General features: G+C 43.2%; 1 protein-coding gene across 4 annotated transcripts in view; it reads left to right on the forward strand.

Annotated features, from left to right (window-relative positions):
- LOC138295898 (amine sulfotransferase-like) overlaps positions 1–23,323 on the forward strand; it is an 895,551-nt gene that overhangs the window by 486,942 nt on the left and 385,286 nt on the right. For all 4 annotated transcript variants that reach the window (XM_069234511.1, XM_069234512.1, XM_069234510.1 and 1 more), the window contains one exon: positions 9,677–9,809. In XM_069234511.1, coding sequence (XP_069090612.1) covers positions 9,677–9,809 — 133 coding nt within the window. The remainder of the gene's footprint in view (positions 1–9,676; positions 9,810–23,323) is intronic.

The raw sequence follows: 23,323 nt of genomic DNA on the forward strand, positions 1-23,323 counted from the left end.
GCCCTGCCACAACAAGAAACTGATCCTCCCACCCCAGTCCATGCACCTCTGCCCCTCCCTCAACCCCTCTGGAAGGGACATTCATCCGGACCACCAGGAGAGGATGACAAGACCTCCACTGCCACCTCCAAAAGATGCTGAACCTTAGTTTATCCATTGTGTGTCTATCATTCACTCTGTGGACTATTTTGTGGATACATTTACCTTTTTTTAAGGAGAGATTCTGGGTTGAACATTGAACTTCAATTTGTGCTCAGCAAATATAGTTTCATCCACCATGATGGACTTTCGTTTTTTATTCATGCTCTTTTTCATTCTGGTTTCAAAGATATTGCATTCATTATTTTGTTCAAAATAAATGCACATACAACAAAATCAAAGACTGGTGTGGTATTTACACCATAATTTTTTTAATCTGTCAAACAATATGACACTGAAACTAATAAGATATACCAACTTAGTATTGTGTTTCCAGTGTAAAAAAGATGGAAAAAGAAACAATAAAATCTGAATGTATTGGTGTCATACATTTGTAGGTAACAATTTTGTGACATAATCAAATATGCTTTTCACAAACCATGCAGAATCCAAACAGTCTGTGCGATTTAGAAGTTGACAATCCAGAATCTTGATACCATGGTAAAAAGGGGATATTTCATGAAATAATATTAAGTAGGTAAACTATTAGTAGACACATCAACAGTTTCCTACACAGAACATAAATTGAAGATTTATCCAATGTGAAGGAAGACCAGTGTGCTATGCCTTGACATACACATGCGGTTAGAGCAAGGTAAGCAGCACATATTGCCGTGGTCGCAAAATCCAACAGAAAACAGGTCTGATACAATTTCAAGATCTTACATTCAACCACATTACAAGTTGTCTCCGTACAAGATCTGTCCATCCAAAGTAGTTGTCTGTTCCAGGATCAACCATACTCCCTTTGTACTTTCCACCAGCAACATATCATTGCAAATGTCACAACTTTGAAATGTCCAAATGAAGATGAAATGGTGAAAGACCCTAAAGCAGAATAACAAGGGAAATGAATGATTTCACATATAAAATTTGACTCAAAGGATAAGTTAGGAGGACACACATACTTAGCACAAGCAAAGGTAATCTCTATCCATAAACACAGTAGCCAATGTAGGGGAACACTAATCCACAAACATCATTGCCTTGGACTTTCCTGAACTGACCATTCCTACCAAATAACCATCGCAGACGGATATGTTCAGTATGTCACAAGTTGTTCTGGCATTGGATGTCACGCTATGTGAGGGTACACTTGCACCCAGGTGTAGAAGTGGTCAATAACATCTTGACATATAACAATTCCTTCCTCTTCATAACTGACATCTTCATTGGGCATTTCAACATCCTCCCATGGAGGCTGTTCACAGTCTCCATCCTCTGCAAGGATTGGGATGTTCCATCACATGGCGATGTTGTTCAGCATGCAGCAAACCGTGATTTGGCACACCTTATCGGGTGAGTAGAGGAGGACTCCACAGAACTTGTCCAGACACCTAAATCTGGCATTAAGGAGCCTAAAAGCCTGCTCCACTGGTCATCTGTGTTCTTCCATGAACCTCATTGAAGCAGACTTCACCAGGCGTTGTTGGATTCCATGGCAGTGCCAACAATCATGGTCAGTTAGGATACGCTGAGTCTCCTACGTGGACGCAATAAACTGATAGATTAAAATCAGACCAAGTCATTGTACATTCCTGAACTAGGATTAAAGCAAATGATCCTCAAGTCCTGTTGTACTTACCAACAAGCCAGGTCCTCTCATGTCCAAGTTGTGACTTTGGCAGGGGTATGGTGCTGTTCTATAGTACAAAGCAATCATATGTTGACCCAGGAAAGCAGGCACACATACTTCATATGCATAAATCCGGTAAGCACACAGCATTTTGACTTAATGGAAGTTCTTTTGATTGTGGTAGGCCTATTCCCTGGTGTGTGGTGGCACCAAGGCAATATGTGTGCCATCAATTGCTCCAATCACATTTGGAAGCCACCCAAATCCTAAATTTCTCCCTTCATATTGGCAAAATCCCAACCTCTCGGAAACTGGTTGAAGTTGTTGATGTGTCTCATCAATGACACAAGGACTTCTTGTAACACACCACAGAAGGTTGGCTGTGACATGCCTCTAGATACTGCCATAGTGGACTGAAAAGAGCCAGTGGCCACAAAATGACGTACTGCCCTTAGTTTCACTGCTGGTGTTATTGCTGTTGTATTCTTTTTGTGAAACAGGAGATCAGGCTCCAGGTGCTGACACAAATCCAGTATAATTTGCCTATTTAATCTGAACTTTTTTATTATGTCCCCTGCCTCCATGGTGACAAGGTCTCGAAATGGTTCACATGTCTTCAAGTAAAGAAAACAAACTACTAATTAAAATTGTCCCTTAAGACTTTAACAATCAACACACATCTCATGTCTTGGTTTGAATAGGGATCTTGTTGTGTCATATATGTTCCAATCATTTTAAACATTTTTGCTTCTACAAATCTATGTTTATTTACATATCTGACATTGTTTTACAAATAATGTGTGAATAATACATTTGGAAATGTCTCATTTGCACATTATTGTTTTTCTCTTTTTTTTACAATTACCGTTATTGGAAGTATAACATACGCTTCAGCACTATTGATGTCAAACATAGGGACGGTTCACTTTTTTATGTGTCATATTTTGCCAAAAACAGTGTTACACATCTCATGTCCTAAAATGGCAGGTGCCTGATTTTCCCATCAGGACATTGGCTATCCGCTGGCCATCAGTGGGAGTTGACCGCCTAGTAGGTGGACTCTTCACTACGGACACCGGCATAGGGTAATATGTGTGACGGCGATGCTCAAAAGCCAAATGCTGCAGAGCAGGTATGAAGTGTACTTGTACATTGCATCTGGAAATTTCTTTACTTGCCTCTAACACTGCAGCCAACAACACCTGTTCAACTTTTGCTGCTGTCATTGATATCTGGGAGCCAGGATGCCAGACAAAGTAAGTGACAGAGTCCTAACTTCTCCCTGGAGAAGGCGGATATTCTCACCCAGGAGATTCTGTCCCTGTACAGCCAGTTGTACGGGAACCGTGAGGAACAGGTACATGTAGAAGTAGGAAAGGTAACTTGTTCCTCCTTTGTACACAGGCTAATTTGTCTCTTTTTGTTCATGAGTGAAGTGTTGTTATTGAAGTGTAGTGAACTGATTGATTTAGCTGGGCACATAATGTTGTTTGACAATGCTAGAAATGTCTGTACATTTAAATAAAAAGTAACCTGAAAGTATACACACAACTTTCAGTGTGTTACTCACCATTTCAGATTTCATTAGGCAAACTGCAGGCCCCTTACGTCCAGTGGTCAGTAGATACTGTACCACTAGTATAAGTGAAAACATACAGCCCATGTTAAAATGAGTGAAGTGTAAAGTGCAAGAAGAATCTGCAAAGTTGTGGAGCTGTCTGATGCTGTTCTGTCAAGTGAAATTGCATCCCATGATTAGAAATAAGTATCTATATGTTTCAAACATGCCATGGTGTCACATAAGCAGAAAGGTATTTCCTGTGCTGCACATCTAAATGATACAGGCTCTCAGTCATCCATACATGTATGTCTCATTACTACACACACTTAGTCATACATCACCCAACACCATGCTTTCACTGACACATAGCAGCCCTCCCTTACTGCCCTTAGTCACTGTACGTGGCGTGTACCATATTATCTGGCTCTTTTAAGATTAGGTATGAAGCCAACGTAGCTGTGCATAGGGCTATGTGCAAATAATGTATAGGTTATTTGTCCTTTAGGGTCTTACAATAATTTGGACTAATCAGGAGTGGCTCCCACTAAAGGAAAGGTTTCCTAGCCCTGGTCTAGATGATGTTTGTGGCCTGAATTGGTAACATGAGGAGACAGAAAGTGCTAAGCATAGTCAGCATATCACTGCCAATTAGTATTTCCTAGCATATTTAAAATGTTTGAAATAATTTTGTACTGACTGGTTTGGGAATGTATGTGAGAGATGGAAGTTGAGGGCCCAATAGCAGCATCAAGGGGTGAGTTATTGAATGTATGACAGTTGACACACATCCAACACAAATGAGAATTTCTGGAGGTGTAAGACAGTGTTGGATGCTGTGTTTGGTGTATAGTGTTGTGCTAAAGATTTTCATTGGCTTCCTCATCACAAGCAAAGTACTTCTTTGAGCAGACACATGTCTGCATTTGAAAAAGGGATACCTGTGTTTTCTCTATGTTGAGAGGGACATTTGTATCAAACATTCCCCATTTGAGTATTGGATCAGGTATGATGCACCATCAGAAATGTAAGTAGATAATGTAGGGTCTATTACTGCTGATATGACATAGTATGCACTCATGACACAGTTGTTCAATGACAATATGTTCATGAGCATCTGCTCCCAAAGGACTGGAAACGTGTACAGTGGCATCAATCCTTATCTGAAATAGGTTAGAAATATGTTTCAACAGCAAGATTCATGTCAGTTCTTGTGGACAGTAGCAGATTGTCATGAAGCCTTAGTCCTTCCCAAATGTAATTGTAATCCAGTCTGTGTCAACCAACATGGATTCATATGCCAAACTATTGACTGAAACAGACACGAAGGTGTCCACATTGGTGACAGAGTTACACATACCCCAAATTACAAATACATTTCCTTGGGTATGTCCAGACGAGAAATCAATGATGGTGATTAAAGTGATACCTAAAATGACATTTGTAGATGGAAAGTTACATCACATAAATGTTGGAGTATCCCATCTTGATAAGTCAATATCAGACCCAAAACATGACCCTTTTGGGAATGTGGATATGTTTTTGCTCCATACTGAAGTGGGTTAAGAGTGTGTACAGGACTATATATTTACTCATGCTTTTTAAGCCATTTGTCATGCAGAGCATTAAAAGTGGATGAAAGACAAAAGGCATGCATGATATGGGAACTAGCATGGGGGATTTCTAGACTGTGAGCAAATGGTTTGTGGAATTCTTCCCTACATGCATGAGGTACTAATGATAAAAAAGTTATGTTTGAGGGCCTTGAAGCTGGTTTAATATGTAGACTTGGAAAATGTTTTGTGAGCAATGTTCATGTTCCGTTGTATTTACACAGATACACTCAAACTGCTGTATCTGTGTTTTCAGCATCATCTGGGCTATGCAAAGATGATAGCGGCCACATCAGCGGGGAACAAGCTGGGCACTTTGGTACCGGTGCAGACACCACTGACACTGAGGGATCCAGTGCCACAGAGCTTATTGGCACGGAGGCCACCAGTGACTCAACATCATCTTTGGAGGCCTCCACAGAAGACAAATCCCTACAGCTGGTGGAGCTTACTGCAAAATTCCACCTGCACCATTGCCCGCCACCCACATTTCCATCTCTACCCTCCTTCTTGCTCCTACCCCAGTTGGCCATAGCAGCCCCCTAAAAAGGGGTGGCATCGCCTTTGCTGCAGGCATCTCCCCCTGCCCCTGTCTCCCAGTCTGCGCTCAATGAGGAGGCCATTGACCTATTGCAGACTATTTCTGTAGGCCAGACTGCACTACAGAATGCCATTCAGGGACTTAGTGGGCAGATGGCACAGGTGCTAGCTTATCTTGTTGTCATTCACAGTGTCATGTCTGGCCCACAGAGGTCATTCCAGGGTCTGGCCTCCTTAGTGATCAAAGCCCCCCCACACATTCAAACCCTCTTCACAAACTCCCACCCCTTCCTCATCCCAAATCCCTCTTCCCAGCCCTATCCAAAGCAGACTCACACATTTGCATGCACCCACTCAAACACACACAAGCAGCACATTCACACACAAACAGAGCAAGAAAAACAGACACACACACAATATACAGACACCATACCTCCCACAACCACAAACATACCCACAGACACCACATCCGCCACAACACAAACACCCACTAATACCACACCTGCAGATCCGAAACCCACCATTACACAAACATTCACACCCACAACGGCCACACCTGCAGATTAACACCCACCACAACACCAACATACATACCCACCACACACACATGCACCAGCACATCCCCAGGTACCACAACCACACTCAGCACCTCCACAGCACAACCATCCACACACACACATATATTGTACATCACACACACACCACTGTACACAAACGCCCACACTCACTCATACAACATACACCCAGTAAGAGACACAAACCAACACATAGACCACATACACCAGAAACCATAGGCGATGGCATCATTAACAGACACATGCATATCAGACACTAGCACTCCCTCTACCTCCCAACCCAAACTCCCTGCCAACCACCCAACCCATTTTCTTATGGATGACCTTTTCGCTCTGGCCGTGACTTCAACATCCCAAATCCTCCCTGCCAAATGTCTTTCTACCCTTTCCACACCCAAACCCACCTCCTCCACACCCAAAACCACCCTTCTCAAACTTAAATCCACCCCTCACAAACGTCTTTGTACTCCTTCCACTCCAAACCCACTCCTTCCACATCTAAACCCACCCCTTCCAAACCCATACCCACCCCTCCCAAATCCAAATCCACCCCTCCTAAAACCAAACCCACACCTCCCAAATCCAAACACACCCCTCCTCAAACCAAACCCACACCCACCCCTCTCAAACCCAAACCCGACCATCCCAAAATTAAAGACCTCCCCACAAAGTGAGATCATTGAGGTGCCTGCTCTCTGCCAAATAGATGCCCCTTCCTGAGGAGGTTGTACCTGGCAGTGAAATTAGTAGACAAGTTCAGCGCCTGAAGCCCACGTGTCCACTTGTGGACAATTTGGACACTCTTTGTTGGTATGAAAAATAATACACTGAGAGAAGTAGCTCACGTGATATTAAAATGTATTTAATTTTTAAACCATTTGTTCTGACCTTGTTTTTGGATTGTTACTAATTGTTTGCTGATGATTTTATTACTGCTAAAATGAGTGCCATGCACTTACTCTCATTTGTGACAATGACCAGCACAGTTTTTATTTTTTAGATATTTTCATATTGCATTTGTGATGGACATGCTAATTTTGGTGAAAGCATTCATCATGTTACTGGACACTTACACCAAAAATTATATATGTTTCTATTTTTATGACTTGAGAATGCACATGTGTTTATTTCTATAATATAGACATATGCATTACACAGGAAAACTGACATTTTAAAGTTAAATAACATATAAAGTTTGTCAAAATTGCAGAAACCAAGGGGACATGTGACCTTCATACATCTCTGACATGTTTGCAGTTTAGAAGTAACATTGGTTATACATTCTACGTACATCCACTTGTACATTTTGTGGTGTGATTTCTACATTATCATGGATTTGGGTAGTTCCCATTTGGTATACTGTTTATGTATATGATATGATAGTTTAGAGAATAATTTTGCACACACCTGTATGGACACATTTTGCGGTGGGATTGATGTGACTTTTTGTGTCCATTGCCACAAATGCAGTTAGTACCAGATTTGTGTGTGTTTCTGATATATCGAGTTGTGTTTTTAAACATTTTTATAACTACAACTTTACAGACATATGTGTTGTGCATCATTGTACTATTGCTTACAAGTATTTATTAAACATGCACAAGTCCTGTGCTACAGTACCCCAACAATTCTGAGGATGACAGGTAATACAGTGACTTACCTTCTATTTCGGTGACGAAGGGAGTTGATTTTTGTCCTGGTCCAGGAGCAGCAGTAACAGCAGGACTTGAAGGGGTGGCTCCTCCGACTATGAAGGACGCCCCCAGGCCAGCAGCAGCTGCAAAACTTGAAAAATAAAACAATAATAAACTACGTTCATTATTGTTTTATTGTTGTAGGGGGCGGGCCATGGGGGATGGCAGCTATGGAGGGGGAGTGTGTGTGTCAGGACAGGACGGCCAAACCAACATGCGCACTGAGCTGTCTTCAACCTGAGCTGTGATGCCGGCTTGGAGACAGCAGGCACAGGCTCACAGTCTTGATGTACAAGAACAAGAATTTAGCTACTTAAGCAATACAATGTATTGTTCTTGTACTTCACGTATATTTCCCTGGACGGGCTACTGATTATACCAGGGACCCTCAATACTTTCTCTCCTTACAGGCTCCCAGTCTGCCTGGGAGCGCAAATATAGGGCGCTCAGGCCAATTCTGATGTGGCTGTCAGGCTGCCAGAAGCATAAGAGCAGTGTTAGGATTATACGCAGAGCAGGCTGAGAGCCTGTGCCTGCAGTGAAAAGTGGATCCTGAGGATTCGATGCGATGCGGCAATACAGGTAAGTTTTTGCTTTTTTGTGTTGTTCCGTGTAATCCCCGTCCCCCACCCCTCTTTGTCCCGATACCAGCCGCAACTGAAGACTTGTATGACTGGGTTCATGGTGGCAGGATATGTGAAAACTCGAAAAATGTGAGTTTCATCCTTTTATCTCTTCCAATCCGACAACTCAGGTGTGGAGTTTTAGCTGCCACAGTTGCATCGGCAGGAAGACACATTTTGATTGGCTCGGTGGTACAACTGGTTAGAGTCCCATCACCAGACGCTTTTGTCTATGGCTCTGTCGAAGCAAGTGGTGATTCATTGCTGTGGCGGCGATTCGGCTGTGGTCTTTCTTCTGTGGACTCATCAACATCTAAATAGAGCTCACAGAATGCCTAGTAGGAGGATGGGAAATCTGACAGAAAATCAATGGCAGACCATTACTGCCAAGATCTAAGTTTCAGAATTTTGCCGCGATTTCATATCAGACAGGTGATTTTCGGTCTCTAATAAATTTCTGTGTGGCAGACCACATTTGCAAAAGTCCTAGGAGGTTCTCAAACCTCATAAACAATATTTGGCTGAGCCCTACTCCCCAGACTAAAAGAAATTAGGAAAACTGTTTTCTGCTGGAACTAGACTTTCAATTTTCGAATTATACTCTTTTGGAATATTGTTAAGGGAATTCACTTGCCTGTTCTGTAGACAAAATGCTAATGCTGGGTGTAAAATAAATTGTTTGGTTAAAATCTACTTCCTTTGGCTTCTTGTAAACAAAATTGGGTTTTGATATTCCAAAGCAGAAATGTTTATACACAGTTGTAAAAATACACTTTTTGAGTATCTTGTCTACTACTATTGATTAATTCTGTAAATACCCTGGTAATAAAATAACTCTCTTTCAACATGCAGTTGTTGGTATTTCATAGCACTCTAACTGACAGAAGTTACTGTTAACCTTATTCAATGGAAGTAGTTTTATCAAACTTGAATGTAGATTTGAGACTAGTCCTGCCATCATTTGCGGATGTGGCCTGTAAGTGACAGAAACCTCTGCACACACGTACTTAAATCAGGTTGGGCCTGATTTACAAGGATAAACTTATACTTTGGTGTAAGTGTACGATTGTTTGCTATTCACAAAGGGATTTAGGCGTAGTATTTTTACGAATGCGGAGTCCTAATGATACAACTCATATATTCCTTTGTCAAAAGCAAACATCATAAACTTACACAGAAGTGTAAGTTTACCGTTGTGAATCAGGCCCTAAGATTTCTGTAATTGAAAAAATACAACATGCGTTTTGAATTAAATCGTCTTTGATATGTTTAACATTGTTTACATTTCTTGGCTTGCAGGTTATTTATGTCATTAGAAATCCGAAAGATAATTTGGTTTCATACTATCACTTTGAGTGTATGCTTAATCAACTTGCAGAAGAGCCTATCGAAAAGCTGGAGGAATTCTTTGAGAACTACCTGGCAGGAAAAGGTAATTTAGCATGCTCTATATTCAAAGAATGAGTGAGAAAAGGATATCTTTTTCATAATGAAGACAACGAGTTAAAAATCAAGCCTTGTTTTAAAGGTTGACGATAATTTCAAGTAAATGTACACACTGATTCTGAAAGAGACTGAAGCCTCTTTTATTTGATTTACAATTATTTATTTAGTGTGATGGCTGGATTTTGCATTTTATCAGACACTTGGCAAATGTATTTACTACTTTGTTACTTAAGCTGTAAATATTCTAAATAGGCGTTATTGAGTAAACAGCTGCATTGCCTATCACTGTCAAAGTTACATGTTCCCCGCACCCCCCACATGTGCACTAGAGCCTCAGTTTTTACTAAGACATACTCTTCAGATCTGGACCAGGCCGGACTATGGGTCATATTTAAATTAAACTGGCGCATCAATGCTGATGCTCCAGTTTTCATGCGCTGCTTCTGCCCCACCTAATGACACCATGGGTATGCCATATTTACAATACGGCACATCATGGCAGTCGTTAGACCAATAGCATCAACATTTTTGACGCTATTGTGGTGCTTTGCTGCACTAGTGTAAAAAATGTTGGCACTAGTGCAGCAAAGTGTAAGGAGGCCCATAGGTTTCTATGGGTGTGCCATTTTAACATCTGCTTTGAGCAGACATAAAAAATGACGTCAAAAATGGCTCAGTGAAATCATGTAGATTTCACTATGCCATTTTTGTGGTCCTTCTAGAGCTGGAACGCCCCCCTTTGCATATATTATGGCTGGCGCTGGCAGAATGTGGCGCAAGGGGGTGCAAAATGGCGCAATGTGAGCATTGCACCACTTTGTAAATAGGGTGCTGCAAAAATGCCTTCCTAACACCACATTAGCATAAAAAATGACACTAATGTGACAGAGGAAGGTGCTAGGGGCTTGTAAATATGCCCCTATAATTTTCACTTAATGAAAGATGCAGAGGATGGTTATTTGATACGCTGCCAAAGCAATTTACCAAATATTCACCTGCCTCCAGAATCCCCTACTTCCTTGCTTTTCCTTCGAGAGTTGAAACCACTGTAAAGAATTGCCCGATAGTGCAAAACAGCTGAGCTTCATCCCTACTTTGCATGGCTCCCCTGCTGCCCATCTTGGGTGGAGATCAGGCTATGCCCCGGTCTGGCTCCTCATCACCCTGATCAGAGGCCAGGGAATTCTGGGTGGCACCCTAAGATCTTATTACCCTGCCACAGAATTGTCCCTCCCTCTGGTATGGTAAAGATTTGCGATTAGTCAATATGTTGCACTACATATGCCTGTGCAGCAAGCCCCCTCTGAAATGGCTGAAAGAAAATGAATGTCTTCATGCCTACTAAAAGTCTAAAACATGTTTATTAAAGGAAACATATAAAAAATAGGCACTCAGTGAGACATTCTCCTCGCCAGGTTAATGAGTATGGAATTCTAACTTATCCCCACTATTCATCACCTTAAATGCATTCTCGACCCATTGAGAGCAATGAAGGAGATAAATATGACAGAAACTGGAACTCAGAGAGTGGGAGTCTCAGCAGGCTCTGAGGTTTCTCTTAAGTAGGATTTAGAGGACCTTGGAAATATACTGATAATATACATTTCCCTAATGTTGCACTAGATTTGTGAAAGCAGGAGATGTGCAGTAAAGATGGATAGCCAGGTCCATGGAGGGACACCAAAGTGGGTTTCTAGACTTTCACCTCAGAAGGAGTCACAAGGTTGGCAAGGGGTGACTTGTAGTCAAACAGGTGTAGGCAACCAATTCTTCACTTGAGACATCAGGGTCGGATGGTGTAGCAAAACTGGTACCGGAATAGGAAGTATGCAGGAGATGTGATGTACAGTTTGGACAACCTAATGAGCTTCAGGAGGCGGGGTGCACTCTTTCATTGTGCACTGTGGTGTTTGTGATCAGTAGGGCCTGGTAGAGTCCCTTGTAGCAACACTGCCAAGTGCACTTCCTTTTTCAGGCAGAGTAGTTCGGACCTTAGAATGGACACTCTAGAGAAAACAAATCAGGTGTTTGCGTTACTATAAAACCATATCATCATATAATTGAAAAAAAAACAATGCCAAGGGTATAGTATTGGGTCATCGCATCTGGGTGTCTGAGCACATTGTGGCTATATTATTTTTGCATGTGATAACGCGCCTGGTCCTTAGTAAGTAAACTTACAAGGGGACGCGTATAGGTCCATGAACCTTTTGAATCGCATGGAGTATCCTAGTCATGCAGTGACCACTGAAATGGTAGCTAACATCAATAATCAAAGAACATTCTAAATAAAACAGCCCAAATCCATAATAGTTAAGAATAACCACTACTCAAGAAGAAGTTAATCAATTTTATTCCCTCATGATTACAATTCTAATCATCTGTTAATTCAATCTTCATTGAACAATCTTTATTAGTTCATTTATAAGCAAACTTGATTCTTAACATATATGACAATGCAGAACAATAAACTCTAATACTAGCATTAATAAAGTAATTCAGCAATTAAGTTTGTCAGTCATTTGTCACTGTCAATGTCACTCCAAACAGCCTACCTAGCCAAGAACCCCTGGTTCCTTCAATTCCTTCAAATCCAATCCTTGTTTGAATTAGTTAAATTAGTAAGTAAGGCCCTCATTATGACCCTGGCGGTGTTGCACCGCCAGGGCCAACGGGGGCGGGAGCACCGCCGACAGGCCGGCGGTGCTCCCTTGGGCATTCTGACCGCGGCGCTTTGGCCGCGGTCAGAAATGGAAAACCGGCGGTCTCCCGCCGGTTTTCCGTTGCCCATTTGAATCCCCCATGGCGGCGCAGCTCGCTGCGCCGCCATGGGGGATTCTGACACCCCCTACCGCCATCCTGTTCCTGGCGGTTCGCCCGCCAGGAACAGGATGGCGGTAGGGGGTGTTGCGGGGCCCCTGGGGGCCCCTGCAGTGCCCATGCCAATGGCATGGGTACTGCAGGGGCCCCCGTAAGAGGGCCCTGCTAGTATTTCACTGTCTGCATAGCAGACAGTGAAATACGCGACGGGTGCAGTAGCACCCGTCGCACCTTCCCACTCCGCCGGCTCGATTACGAGCCGGCTTCATGGTGGGAAGGTCGTTTTCCCCTGGGCTGGCGGGCGGCCTTTCGGCCTTTACAGACTCCGCCATCTTTCGCCAAATTTATGTCTAAAGCAAGCCTATTTTGAAGTGCCATAGCTCTATCCGCAGCCAATTCAGTATTTAATAGGCGTATTGCCCCTATAAAGTTTGTCAGCATGTTATCCACAATAGTAGACAAGTTTCGTATCTTAATTGCATTCAGAATAACTCCTGCAGAAGGAATTACTGCACCAAAAATATCTCCCACAATTGCAGAAGAGGTTTCCGTCCTCTGTCACTCATGATGTAATTCAGTCAATTTCGGTATTTTCTTCAGATCATCTATCTGATAAATTTTAGGGAAAACTATTCCCAAATAGCATGCCCCATACCATCCTCTAGGAAGACGGTAATAAGCATTGTCAACAAATCTAGTAGATCCCAGGAATCACAGGGCCCTGACCATTCAGCATAAAAGTGAATTTACTCTCAAACAAGAACACATGCCTACATTCACTTGTTCCCACAAATAAAGTGTCAGTGCATGATTTCGGCCTATATATACAAAGCTTCCCTACATGTAATGCATCTAGAGCCAATTTCCCTTGTGTTTTAATAGCAGTATAAGCATAATCATTCTTATAAGTCCTTTTCTCCAATCCTTTCTCTAACTTCTCCTTCAATGCTTTCCTTCTGTTATCAGTATGCCCTATAAAGCTCTTTTCCAATGAGGTTAGTAAGCAAGTTAGATTGTTGCAGTGTGCATAAGCAGTACCAAAGGTTAGTGTTGGTTAAAAGAATCCTCTTACTAATACTATATCATGCTTTTTAGCTACCTTACTCAGATCTCTAATAATAGGAACAAATGAAAACACCATATTATAGTTAGAACCACTAAAAGTATTGTATGTACTCTTGGTTATAGAATCTTGTTAGTAGCAGACTACAGCTTATACCATATGTTAATGGCAGACTATGGTACGTAACCCCTTCTTCTACAGAGGATGCAATTTGTGTACAAACAAGACACTTCCTTGCATTCATCATCTCAACATACTCACTCAACAAGCGATAGAACACATTTGAAGAAAGCCCTCCATGTGCATTAGTATAATCATGCAAGTATTTTTCATCTAACTTAAACCTCTCTTAAGCTGTTAGTGTAGTAGTCTCAGGAACAGAAGCAAAAGCAGCCTCTTTCATTTCATGAACATGAATATTGTTTTCGTTGCTTCTATATTTTACCTTACACGATTTATCTGCTCTTCACCTTTGGATGCATTTTGAGGGGTGTTCAAACTATCTAGCCACTCACTCAATTGCTGAGCTTACAATCCCTGTAATGAAATATTACTCGCATTTAGCACTATTAGCTGTTGCACCACTGCACCTGAAGCATGCGGTGTCAAATGTTTCAGGCTCTGACTCCCATTCGGGCCATTCACTGCATCTGAAAGTGCCACAAGTAGACTAAGATCCATTAAAGGTCTAGATCCATTAAAAGTCTGTCTTGTAGACGACATCATCTGCACAGGATCACTCGCACCTCTCCTCACAAGACTCTGTGACATTTCATTCTGTTCTTCTACATCCGATTTCTTTTGCGCAAATAAGGGTACCGTCAGACCAACAGTAATTGGTAGTGATATTGCATCTGGAGCTTCCCTAACACTCACACCTTGTGGAAATGTTACCCCCAGTGCCTGATTCATAACCGGTGTAATATCTGACTGTAATCCTGTCATTGGGGTAAACTTTGGCAAACCCAGCACCTGTGCTAAAGAAAATAGCATTGGTGTCGGATCTGTTTGGACCAGCACTGGCTTCGGAAGCACTTGCTCCCTAGGCACCATTATATTTGGAGCTGTCTCAAGAACTGGTATCTCTGGTTAAATTTTCTGCACTGAAGGTGTATGAATCTGCGCTTGGACCACAGTAGTAGTCCCTGCATTAGGTGTAGTCTGCACTACCCCCGGTATCTGTCCTCCGTCTGACTGTACTGCTCCCTTAGCCCCCTGTGCTTGTGCCGAAGCAGCAGTAGTAACACTAGTGCCTGGACCCCCTGCATAAGTCATTAAAGGTGGAGGTCGAACTTTCAACAGCTGTTAAAAAAAATGAGATCCTCAACATCTGAGTCTTCATCGTCTATATAGGACTTTCTCTTTTTCATTTTCCCTGTACTTTCATCCTTTTTAGCACTATCTTCCTTCTCTGCCTCACCTCCCTCCGTAATGGCAGGAAACAACTTGACATCTTGTAATGTCACTGGTCTCCATTTCTTTTGCTCCCAAGCCCATCCAGCTTCAGCTAAAGATTTCTCTACTCACTTCATCCTCTTTTTGAACTTAATTTCTTGCTATTGTCTGGCTACCAGCTCCCAAACCGCTAAAGCCTCAAACTGTGCTGGTCTCAGTAGCGGCTTCATGTCATACAATGCCATTTGCAATTGATCCAAAATTCTCAAATTAAATGTTTCATGCTCCGGAAACACTAACGGAAACACTAACGGCCCTTGCTTTTTAGTTAACTTACACCATTGCTTCATCCACAAACATGGTGCTACACCTCGCTCCTCCATCACAATATAAGCCGGAGTATTTTCCGGTGGGGTCGTCTCCCCCACTGACACTTTAATGTAAGTATCAACCTTCATCGCACTCTTAAACGCCTTGAAAAATTTAATTTTTCTGTTTTGTTTACTTCGATTCAATAAGGAAATGACTTTTACTCCCAAGATTCCCTTCGCCCGTTTGCTCCACCAATTGCCTCTTGCGGACGGCTGCCAATCCGCTCGCGACTCTTCTCTCTAACCAACCTATCCCAGCACGGCGCACTCTGGCGTCACACCCACACACAGCGGCTGACAAAGTCTTGCGGCTCGTCCTCCTTCTTCAACTCACACAACTAATGCAAATTATTGCGAGCACCTTTAACCAAATAATAACTAAACAAACCTGCCGGTTTACTACAGGAAGGGACACGATCGCTTCAGAGACCTTACGGATTTTCACTAATGGCTCTTTTGCTCATGTAGTTATTCCTCTTTCTCAGTCTCCCACATCCACAAGCAAAATTCGACCCGCGAATTTTACTCGCAACTGATCTATGGGTAGGCCCTGGTGCACATAGAGCTCGCCAAATCTCAGTCGAAATTTATTTTACTCAATTATCACACACCCTGACTCGTTGATCACGCCTGATCAACCTACTAAACCAGACAGATTACAACATATAACCAAGTGTCCCCTATACTTGTCATTATACTCCGGAGACTTAGACCACGCAGGGTCCATTAATCATCAACAATCACGTGGATAATTTGTTAGCACAAAGCGCTACACACATGTGAAGTTCGACGAATTCCCTACTCTCATACTATGGAGTATGCACACTCCTATTAACCTCAACTGGAGTACGCAGACCCCTACTTTACCTCACATACATCACAATTCACCTGCGATTTGCTTAAGCCTGTGCAAGCGCGACCTACCACTTTCACACTATCACAAGACATGCCGAGAACAAACCCAACTTTACTAACAGGATCCAGGATCTGGGAAAGTCATTTCTGGGCTTAAGGGGACATCTTTGCTGCAATTGCCACAATTGCTATTTCAGAAAACAAAATTCAAACCTCATAAAAATCCGAACAATTAACCCTAAACTTACACTACCACCATAACCAACAATCACCACATAACTAGTTCCCCAAGGAAACTAACCATTAAGCTGCTACCAAAAACTGATAGCACGCCTCGACCTTAGTAAGTAAACTTACAAGGGCACGCGTATAGGTCGATGAACCTTTTGAATCGCATGGAGTATCTTAGTCATGCAGTGACTACTGAAATGGTAGCTAACATCAATAATCAAACAACATTCTAAATCAGTGGTTTCCAACCTTTTGATTTATGTGGACCCCCATTTTAACATTAATGGAACCCAGGGACCCCCACTGAATCATCATTGGAATCCGGGAACACCCGTCTGAGTCATTACTGGAAGATGGGGGCCTAATTTGGCCATATTTGTTAATATTCATTAATTTTCTAAGCAGTCGCGGACCCCCTGAGAAGGCATCGCGGACCCCTAGGGGTCCCCGGACCACAGGTTGGGAACCACTGTTCTAAATAAAACAGCCCAAATCCATAACAGTTAAGAATAGTTAAGAATAACCACTACTCAAAAAGAAGTTAATCAATTGTATTTCCTATTGATTACAATTATAGCATATGTTAATTCAATCTTCATTGAACAATCTTTATTAGTTCATTTATAAGCAAACATGATTCTTAACATATACGACAATGCAGAACCATAAACTCTAAAACTAGCATTAATAAAGTAATTGAGCAATTAAGTTTGTCAGTCATTTGTCACTGTCAATGTCACTCCTAATAGCCTACCTAACCAAGATTATCATCAGTATGTGGGTCTTCATGTGAGAACAATTTGGAAAAAATATTAATTTTGGAAAAATCTACCTAAAAGAGAATATCAGTAAACAGCGCAGTTGATACCTAGAAGGAAAGGCACAAAATAGTCAGTCACATTTTCATAGCTACCTATCCAGGATGGATCAGAAACAAGTCAGTCTTCGTCTTCAGGTCATCAAGCTGTCAGCTACGGATCAGGCTCACAGAGTATGAACCCAATATCAGCACCTAGGACAGCGTCTCCTGATGTCATCAATATCTTCCCAAATTCGCCTAAATTCTGAAGTCCTAGTCCTTAGCCCTTTGCCATGACTTTTTATTAGGGTCTCCCAGTCCATCCAGGCAGGGGAGTAGGAATATTGGGGGGACTACTCTCCCAGTTGTCATGTTGCCATTTCCCCTACCAAAGAATGACACAGATCAGTGAGGGTGCAAATCCTTTATTCCTTTCTTTCTTCTCATCCCCACATGTCTGTCCTCCAATGCTGCTGGGCCAGTAGTGTCCAATTGTGTGCGGAGCCCCGCCTCAGTCCCCAGTGACCATATGTGCACCTGGTGTGTGTGGTCCTAGTGCTCAGGCCGACATCTACCCCCTTGTTGACAAAATATGCCCGTTCTCCACAGTCACCTTTGCTTGGCATCTTCTAAGCTCTCCTTCGGCCACTAATGCATGGAGATGCAGTCACGAGTGAGAGAGGGAGATAGAGAGAGAGAGAGAGAGAGAGAGAGAGAGAGCCTCCACAGTTATTCTTTGAGTCAGTCCTCTTAGTTCTTTAATCAGTCTTTTGAGCTTCCTGCTCACTCTCATTGAGTGGGAGCTCTCCTTTCCATTGTCCAGTTCTTCTCCTGTGTCTTCGGCCCAGAGGGGGCCCACTCTCGGTCTTTCTCATCTGATATTATGAACTCTCTGAAGTGAGAACTGTTCCTGGTTGTTGAGTAAGATCCTGCCGCTGCCGTAATCATCATCCTTTTGATGTTGGTTATCTTGACAGGTTATCTTGAGAGGTTGGGTCAAGAAAGGGTTGTCAGAATTTTGTATTTGTTGTTGGCGTACAATGACCAGGTCTCTCAGTTTTAGGTCAGAAGACATGGTATCATGCATAAGCTTGTCATTTCATTTTCCTCTTGGCCTCCTGGTCATGTGTGACAATGTCACTGTGATCTGATGGAGCCTTGGGTTCAAGTTGAGGCAGACCGGTCATGTATGCCCTCCCTAGTACTAGTTCTGATGCCCGATGGACAGCCTTCTTTATGTTACTCATGAACCTACCTACCATGCCATTTGCTTGTGGCCACAGTGGTGTTATTTTACTGTGATGTCTTCCCGTACATGTCATGAATCTATAAAACTCTTCTCCTGAGAATAGGGGTCCATTGTATGTCTTATTTGTCAATGGTGTGCCCCAAGCTGCAAAAATGTCATCCAGAATTGGTAATGTGTCAGTGGCTGATGTTGATAACACCTAGCGCACTATGGGAAAGCAAAAATATTAATTGATGATGACCAACAAATAGCCACTGTTGTCCAAAGGCCCATGGATGTCTGCAGCCAGTGTTGTCCATATGTGCTCAGGAAGGTCAGAAATGCATAGCCGTTCTGGCTTGGGTGATCTGTTCATTATCTGACAGAAATGGCAGTTTGTGACCATGTCTTCTACCAGATGATCAAGTCCCGGGAACCATACTGTCTCTCAGCATTTTTTTGTTGCCACCATGCTTTCGTGAGATTGATGTGCCATGCTGACTCTGTTTTTGAACTGTCTTCGGTATGACTACCCTGGTGCGTCATAGCAGTGCCCCTTGTTCTGTTTCTGATAGTTCCTCCTGTATCTGTTTGAATGTATTTCTTTGTCTCTGACTCCTTCATCTACTGAGCTGCTGTTCGTCATGTCTCAACCTCTGTTGTTGCTGAGTGTTTTGAATGTTTGCAGGATGATGTCAGCAATTATCTTTCGTGTGCCAGTTTTTCCAACGTTATTGAGGTGGGTGTGTTTTGTTGCAGCACAAAGTTGATGTATTCCTTGCCCATGTAGGATGTCTCTGTTGTCTGTGGTAAGGGATGTTGCGGCATGTAATCGGCAAGGCTGTACTCCTTCCCTGGTTTGTGCACTATTTTGAAGTCGTAGTCCATCAGGCGTATTCCCTGCCTTTAAATGCGCAGTGGAATTTTTGCATTGGGGTTGCTGTAGATTGTGACCAGTACCTGGTGGTCTGTCACAATGGTGAATAGTTTCCTGTAGATGAACATGTGGTAGTGCTTGCATGCCCAGACCATCGCTAGGCTTTCTTTCTCTGGTTAGGAGTATGCACGCTCTACTTTCAAAAGGCTCCTGCTTGCATATGCAACAATGTATTTGGTGAGTCTCTTCCGAGCTTGTATTGTGTGCGAATGGTCCTAACCCCGCTGAGCTGGTGTCTAGGTGAGCTCTGTGCATAGGGACACATCAAAATATAAGAGTTGGTCCATAGCTGCGATGGCCTTTCGAATGTATTTGAATGCCTTGTCACAGTTCAGGGTCCAGCGAAATGGCTGCCCTTGTTTGGTCAGTTCACAAAGTGGGGTGCTCACCGTGGCAAAATCTTTGATGTAACAAGCACAGTAGCTTGCCAAACCCAGAAATGACCTCACTTTTGCTACATCGACTGGAAGCTGTGTTTTGCAGAGTGTTCCTACCTTGCTGTGGTCTGGCCGCATCCCTTTCTGGGAGATGTGTCCAAAGAAAACAAGTTCTCTCTTTCTCAGCTCCTATTTTTCTTCATTAAGTGTCAGGCCAGTTGTTTCCAACTGCTTGCATACCTCCCGCAGTGCCAAGTTGTGTTCATCATCTGTGCAACCAAATACTAGGATGTCATCACTGTAATTTAGACATTTCTTTACAGGCCGAATCACTCATCTCACCATCTGCTGAAACATTTCTGCTGCTGAAGACACCCCAAAGCTTAAATGTTTGTAACAAAATAGCCCTAGGTGAGTGGAAAATGTGGTGATGTAGCAGGACTGTGGGTCTAGTTCCAGCTGGTAGTAGCCCTTGAATAGGTTGTGCTTAGAGAATACATGGGCCCCAGTTAGGAAGCTGATCATGTCATTTAGGCGAGGGCATGGGTGTTGTTCTCTTTCAATGACTGTGTTCAGGAGGTGCATGTCGACGCAGATTTGGATTTTCTGCGTGTTCGTCTTTGGCATAGCCATGATGGAGGACATCCATTGAGTTGGTCTTTTCCGCAGGCTAGATGATTTCTTGTGCTACAACTCTTTAGTTCTTCCTCTACCTGCGGCTGCAGGTGCACAGGGACTCTGGTGATTTTGAGCCACTGGTTTGATCGCTTCATGGTGTGAAGGGTGGCTTGCGTGTCCTTCAGGCTTCCAAGCCATTTGAGGGTTGGAGGGTGTTCTCGTAGGATATTGTGACACTCAGCAATGTGATACATCACTGCTAGGAGGCCCATCACTTGCGCAGTGACATTGCTGAGCAGACACGGCACTGGAACGTCTCCCTGTAGGACATGTACCTCTTCTCTCACAGATGTGTTATTATAAGTGAGCATCTCAGTGAATTTCCCCACATTTACTATGGGGTGTTTTGCACCTCATGTAAAAACATTAATAGTGGAAGGCAACAGTGGACGCTTCTGTTTAATTTTTTCATACTCCGATGCACACAAGATGTTGCATGTGGCTCCACTGTCAAGTACAAAATGTGTTGTGTGACTCCCAACTTGCACAATCTACTGTTGCTGTCATCTTTATTTGCCGATTGTCAACTAGTTGAACATGTTCTTGGGATGAGGCATCTTTCATAAGAAATAGATGTTAAATTGCTTCCCATGCATTGGCAGCATCTGAGTAAGTGGAAGAACTGCGGTTGCGTGTTTCCATGTGTCACGCGTGATGACTCATGGTCAGCAGTTCACCCCCTCTATGCCTTGATGTGTCCAACCATGCAGATGCTTGCAAAGTGTTTATTCCGGTTGCATTTCTGGCATTTGTGTTGCATGGCCTGAAGGCACCGAGGTGCGGGTATTCTAGGTTGCAGAGATAGTACATCCTTTTTTGTTTTTCCTTTAGGGGTAGAGGTAGTTTGTCATGTCTGCTGTGGCTGCCGGCCATGCGGTGAGACTGTTCCATCGTTCGTACTTTCCAGTTTTCCCTCTGTATGGCATGCAATGTGGCTGTGGCTTCTGACGTTGCCATGGTCAGTATTTTGTCCAGCATGTATTTCTCTTTAAGTATTTTCCTGCAGAATCCAGTCAAGTGGCATCCTTCTATGATGCGCAGCCTGATGGCTGCCTCATTGTCGAATTTGTCAAAACTGCAGTAGGTGACTAGTTTGCGCAGTTGAGTCGCAGAGTCGTTAAGTGATTCATCTGCTCTTTGGCATGCTGTGTTGAACCTGTAGCGTTTGAAGTCGACATTGTACTTGGGGTTGAAACTTCACAAGTAGGTCTTCAAAGTCATCCCCTACCAAATTTAGAAACAGGTTCCCTGTCTGTTCATCTGTGTGATTTTTGCAAGTGGCGCGCAGGTAGCATTCAAACTGCCTGATCCATTTTTCTCAATGAGCTCCCTTCATTTAAGGGTAAGAAAGGCCAAACGGCAGAGGGAGCCTGAAAATTGCACTTGGAATTGTGCCTTCATTGTGTTCGTCCGTCATGGTCATTGAGACTGCTCCTATTGCGGCTACAATTTTAAACTGCATGCTGGTGATGCACAGCTGCTGTCACCATTGCTATTTGTTTGCCAGGAGTCTCACATCTGCTGATCTTGTTTATTCAATGTTTGTGGACACACTGTGTTATTGCAGTGTGTTTTTACATTTTTCATGCATATCCTGCGTTTATTTGGCCACTGGCTGGTTGTTACTGCTGGCTATGAGTGCATTTTCTTAGGTGTGCTGCATCTTTACAATGGCAGCTATAGTAATTTCTTTTGTGTGCCTGGCTTCAACATGGCTGCAACAGTTTCTAGGGAGCTCATTCATTCATGCGCCTCACTTAAGAGATGGCTGCCATTGAGGTCATGTTATCGCGAGATCGCACATACATTGGGAAAGACGCAGGAGGTTTAATGAGGCAGGTGACAGTCTTGCGGTGCCTGCCGCTGATTTCCTCAGTAATGAATGTGGCTAGAGGCATTCAAGGTCGGGGTGATGTCCGGAAACAAAGGAGCACCTCTTGGCTTTACTCTGATGCAGGGAGTGAGTCGTGGTGTGCGAATCCCACCTTGGTCGCCAGTTGTCATCTTGCTGTTGCCCCCACCAAAGAACCACACAGGAGACGGGTGAGGGTGTAAATTCTTTATTATTTTCTTCTAAGCCCCACACACCGGCTAATGGCAGGCACATCTGTCCTCCGCTACTGCTGGGCCAGTACTGCCTAATTGTGTGTGGAGCCCTGCCTATGTCCCCAGTGACCGGAAGCGGTGTCCAGTGACCACAGGTACGCCTGGTGTGCGTGTGGTTCTAGTGCCCTGTGCTGACATCTTTTGGAGACAGTACTTCTGGTCACAGGGGACTAGTGCGGGCTCCACACACAACTGGGCACTACTGACCCTGCAGCAAGTGAGGACAGATATGCCAGTCATCGGCCAAGGTGTGTGGCCGTGAAGAAAAGAAAGGAATAAAGAGTTTGCACCCTCTCTGGTCTCCTGTGTTGTTCTTTGGTGGGGGAAACGGCGACACAACACCGTCGGGATCCCTTTTACAGTTTTGGTGGATGTATGGCATGCTTGTGTCTCCACATCATATTCCCCTTCTAGCAATGCAGACATTTATTTGAGAATAGTACAAGGAAATACCTCAGTTTTTAATACGTCAATAGAGGCTTTACAATTGGGAGACAATGCTGCTCTTTTAGCTGCTAGCCGTCCAGTGCATTTCCCTGGGACACTTCATCTGATATAGATTGGTGTGTGAAAAACTTTACAATCACTGTTTAAAACTTAAGACATTCTACATGTGCATCCCATTCTCCACATTGTACAT

This window comes from Pleurodeles waltl, chromosome 5, assembly GCF_031143425.1.
Source record: "Pleurodeles waltl isolate 20211129_DDA chromosome 5, aPleWal1.hap1.20221129, whole genome shotgun sequence".
In the NCBI taxonomy this organism is placed as follows: domain Eukaryota; kingdom Metazoa; phylum Chordata; class Amphibia; order Caudata; family Salamandridae; genus Pleurodeles; species Pleurodeles waltl.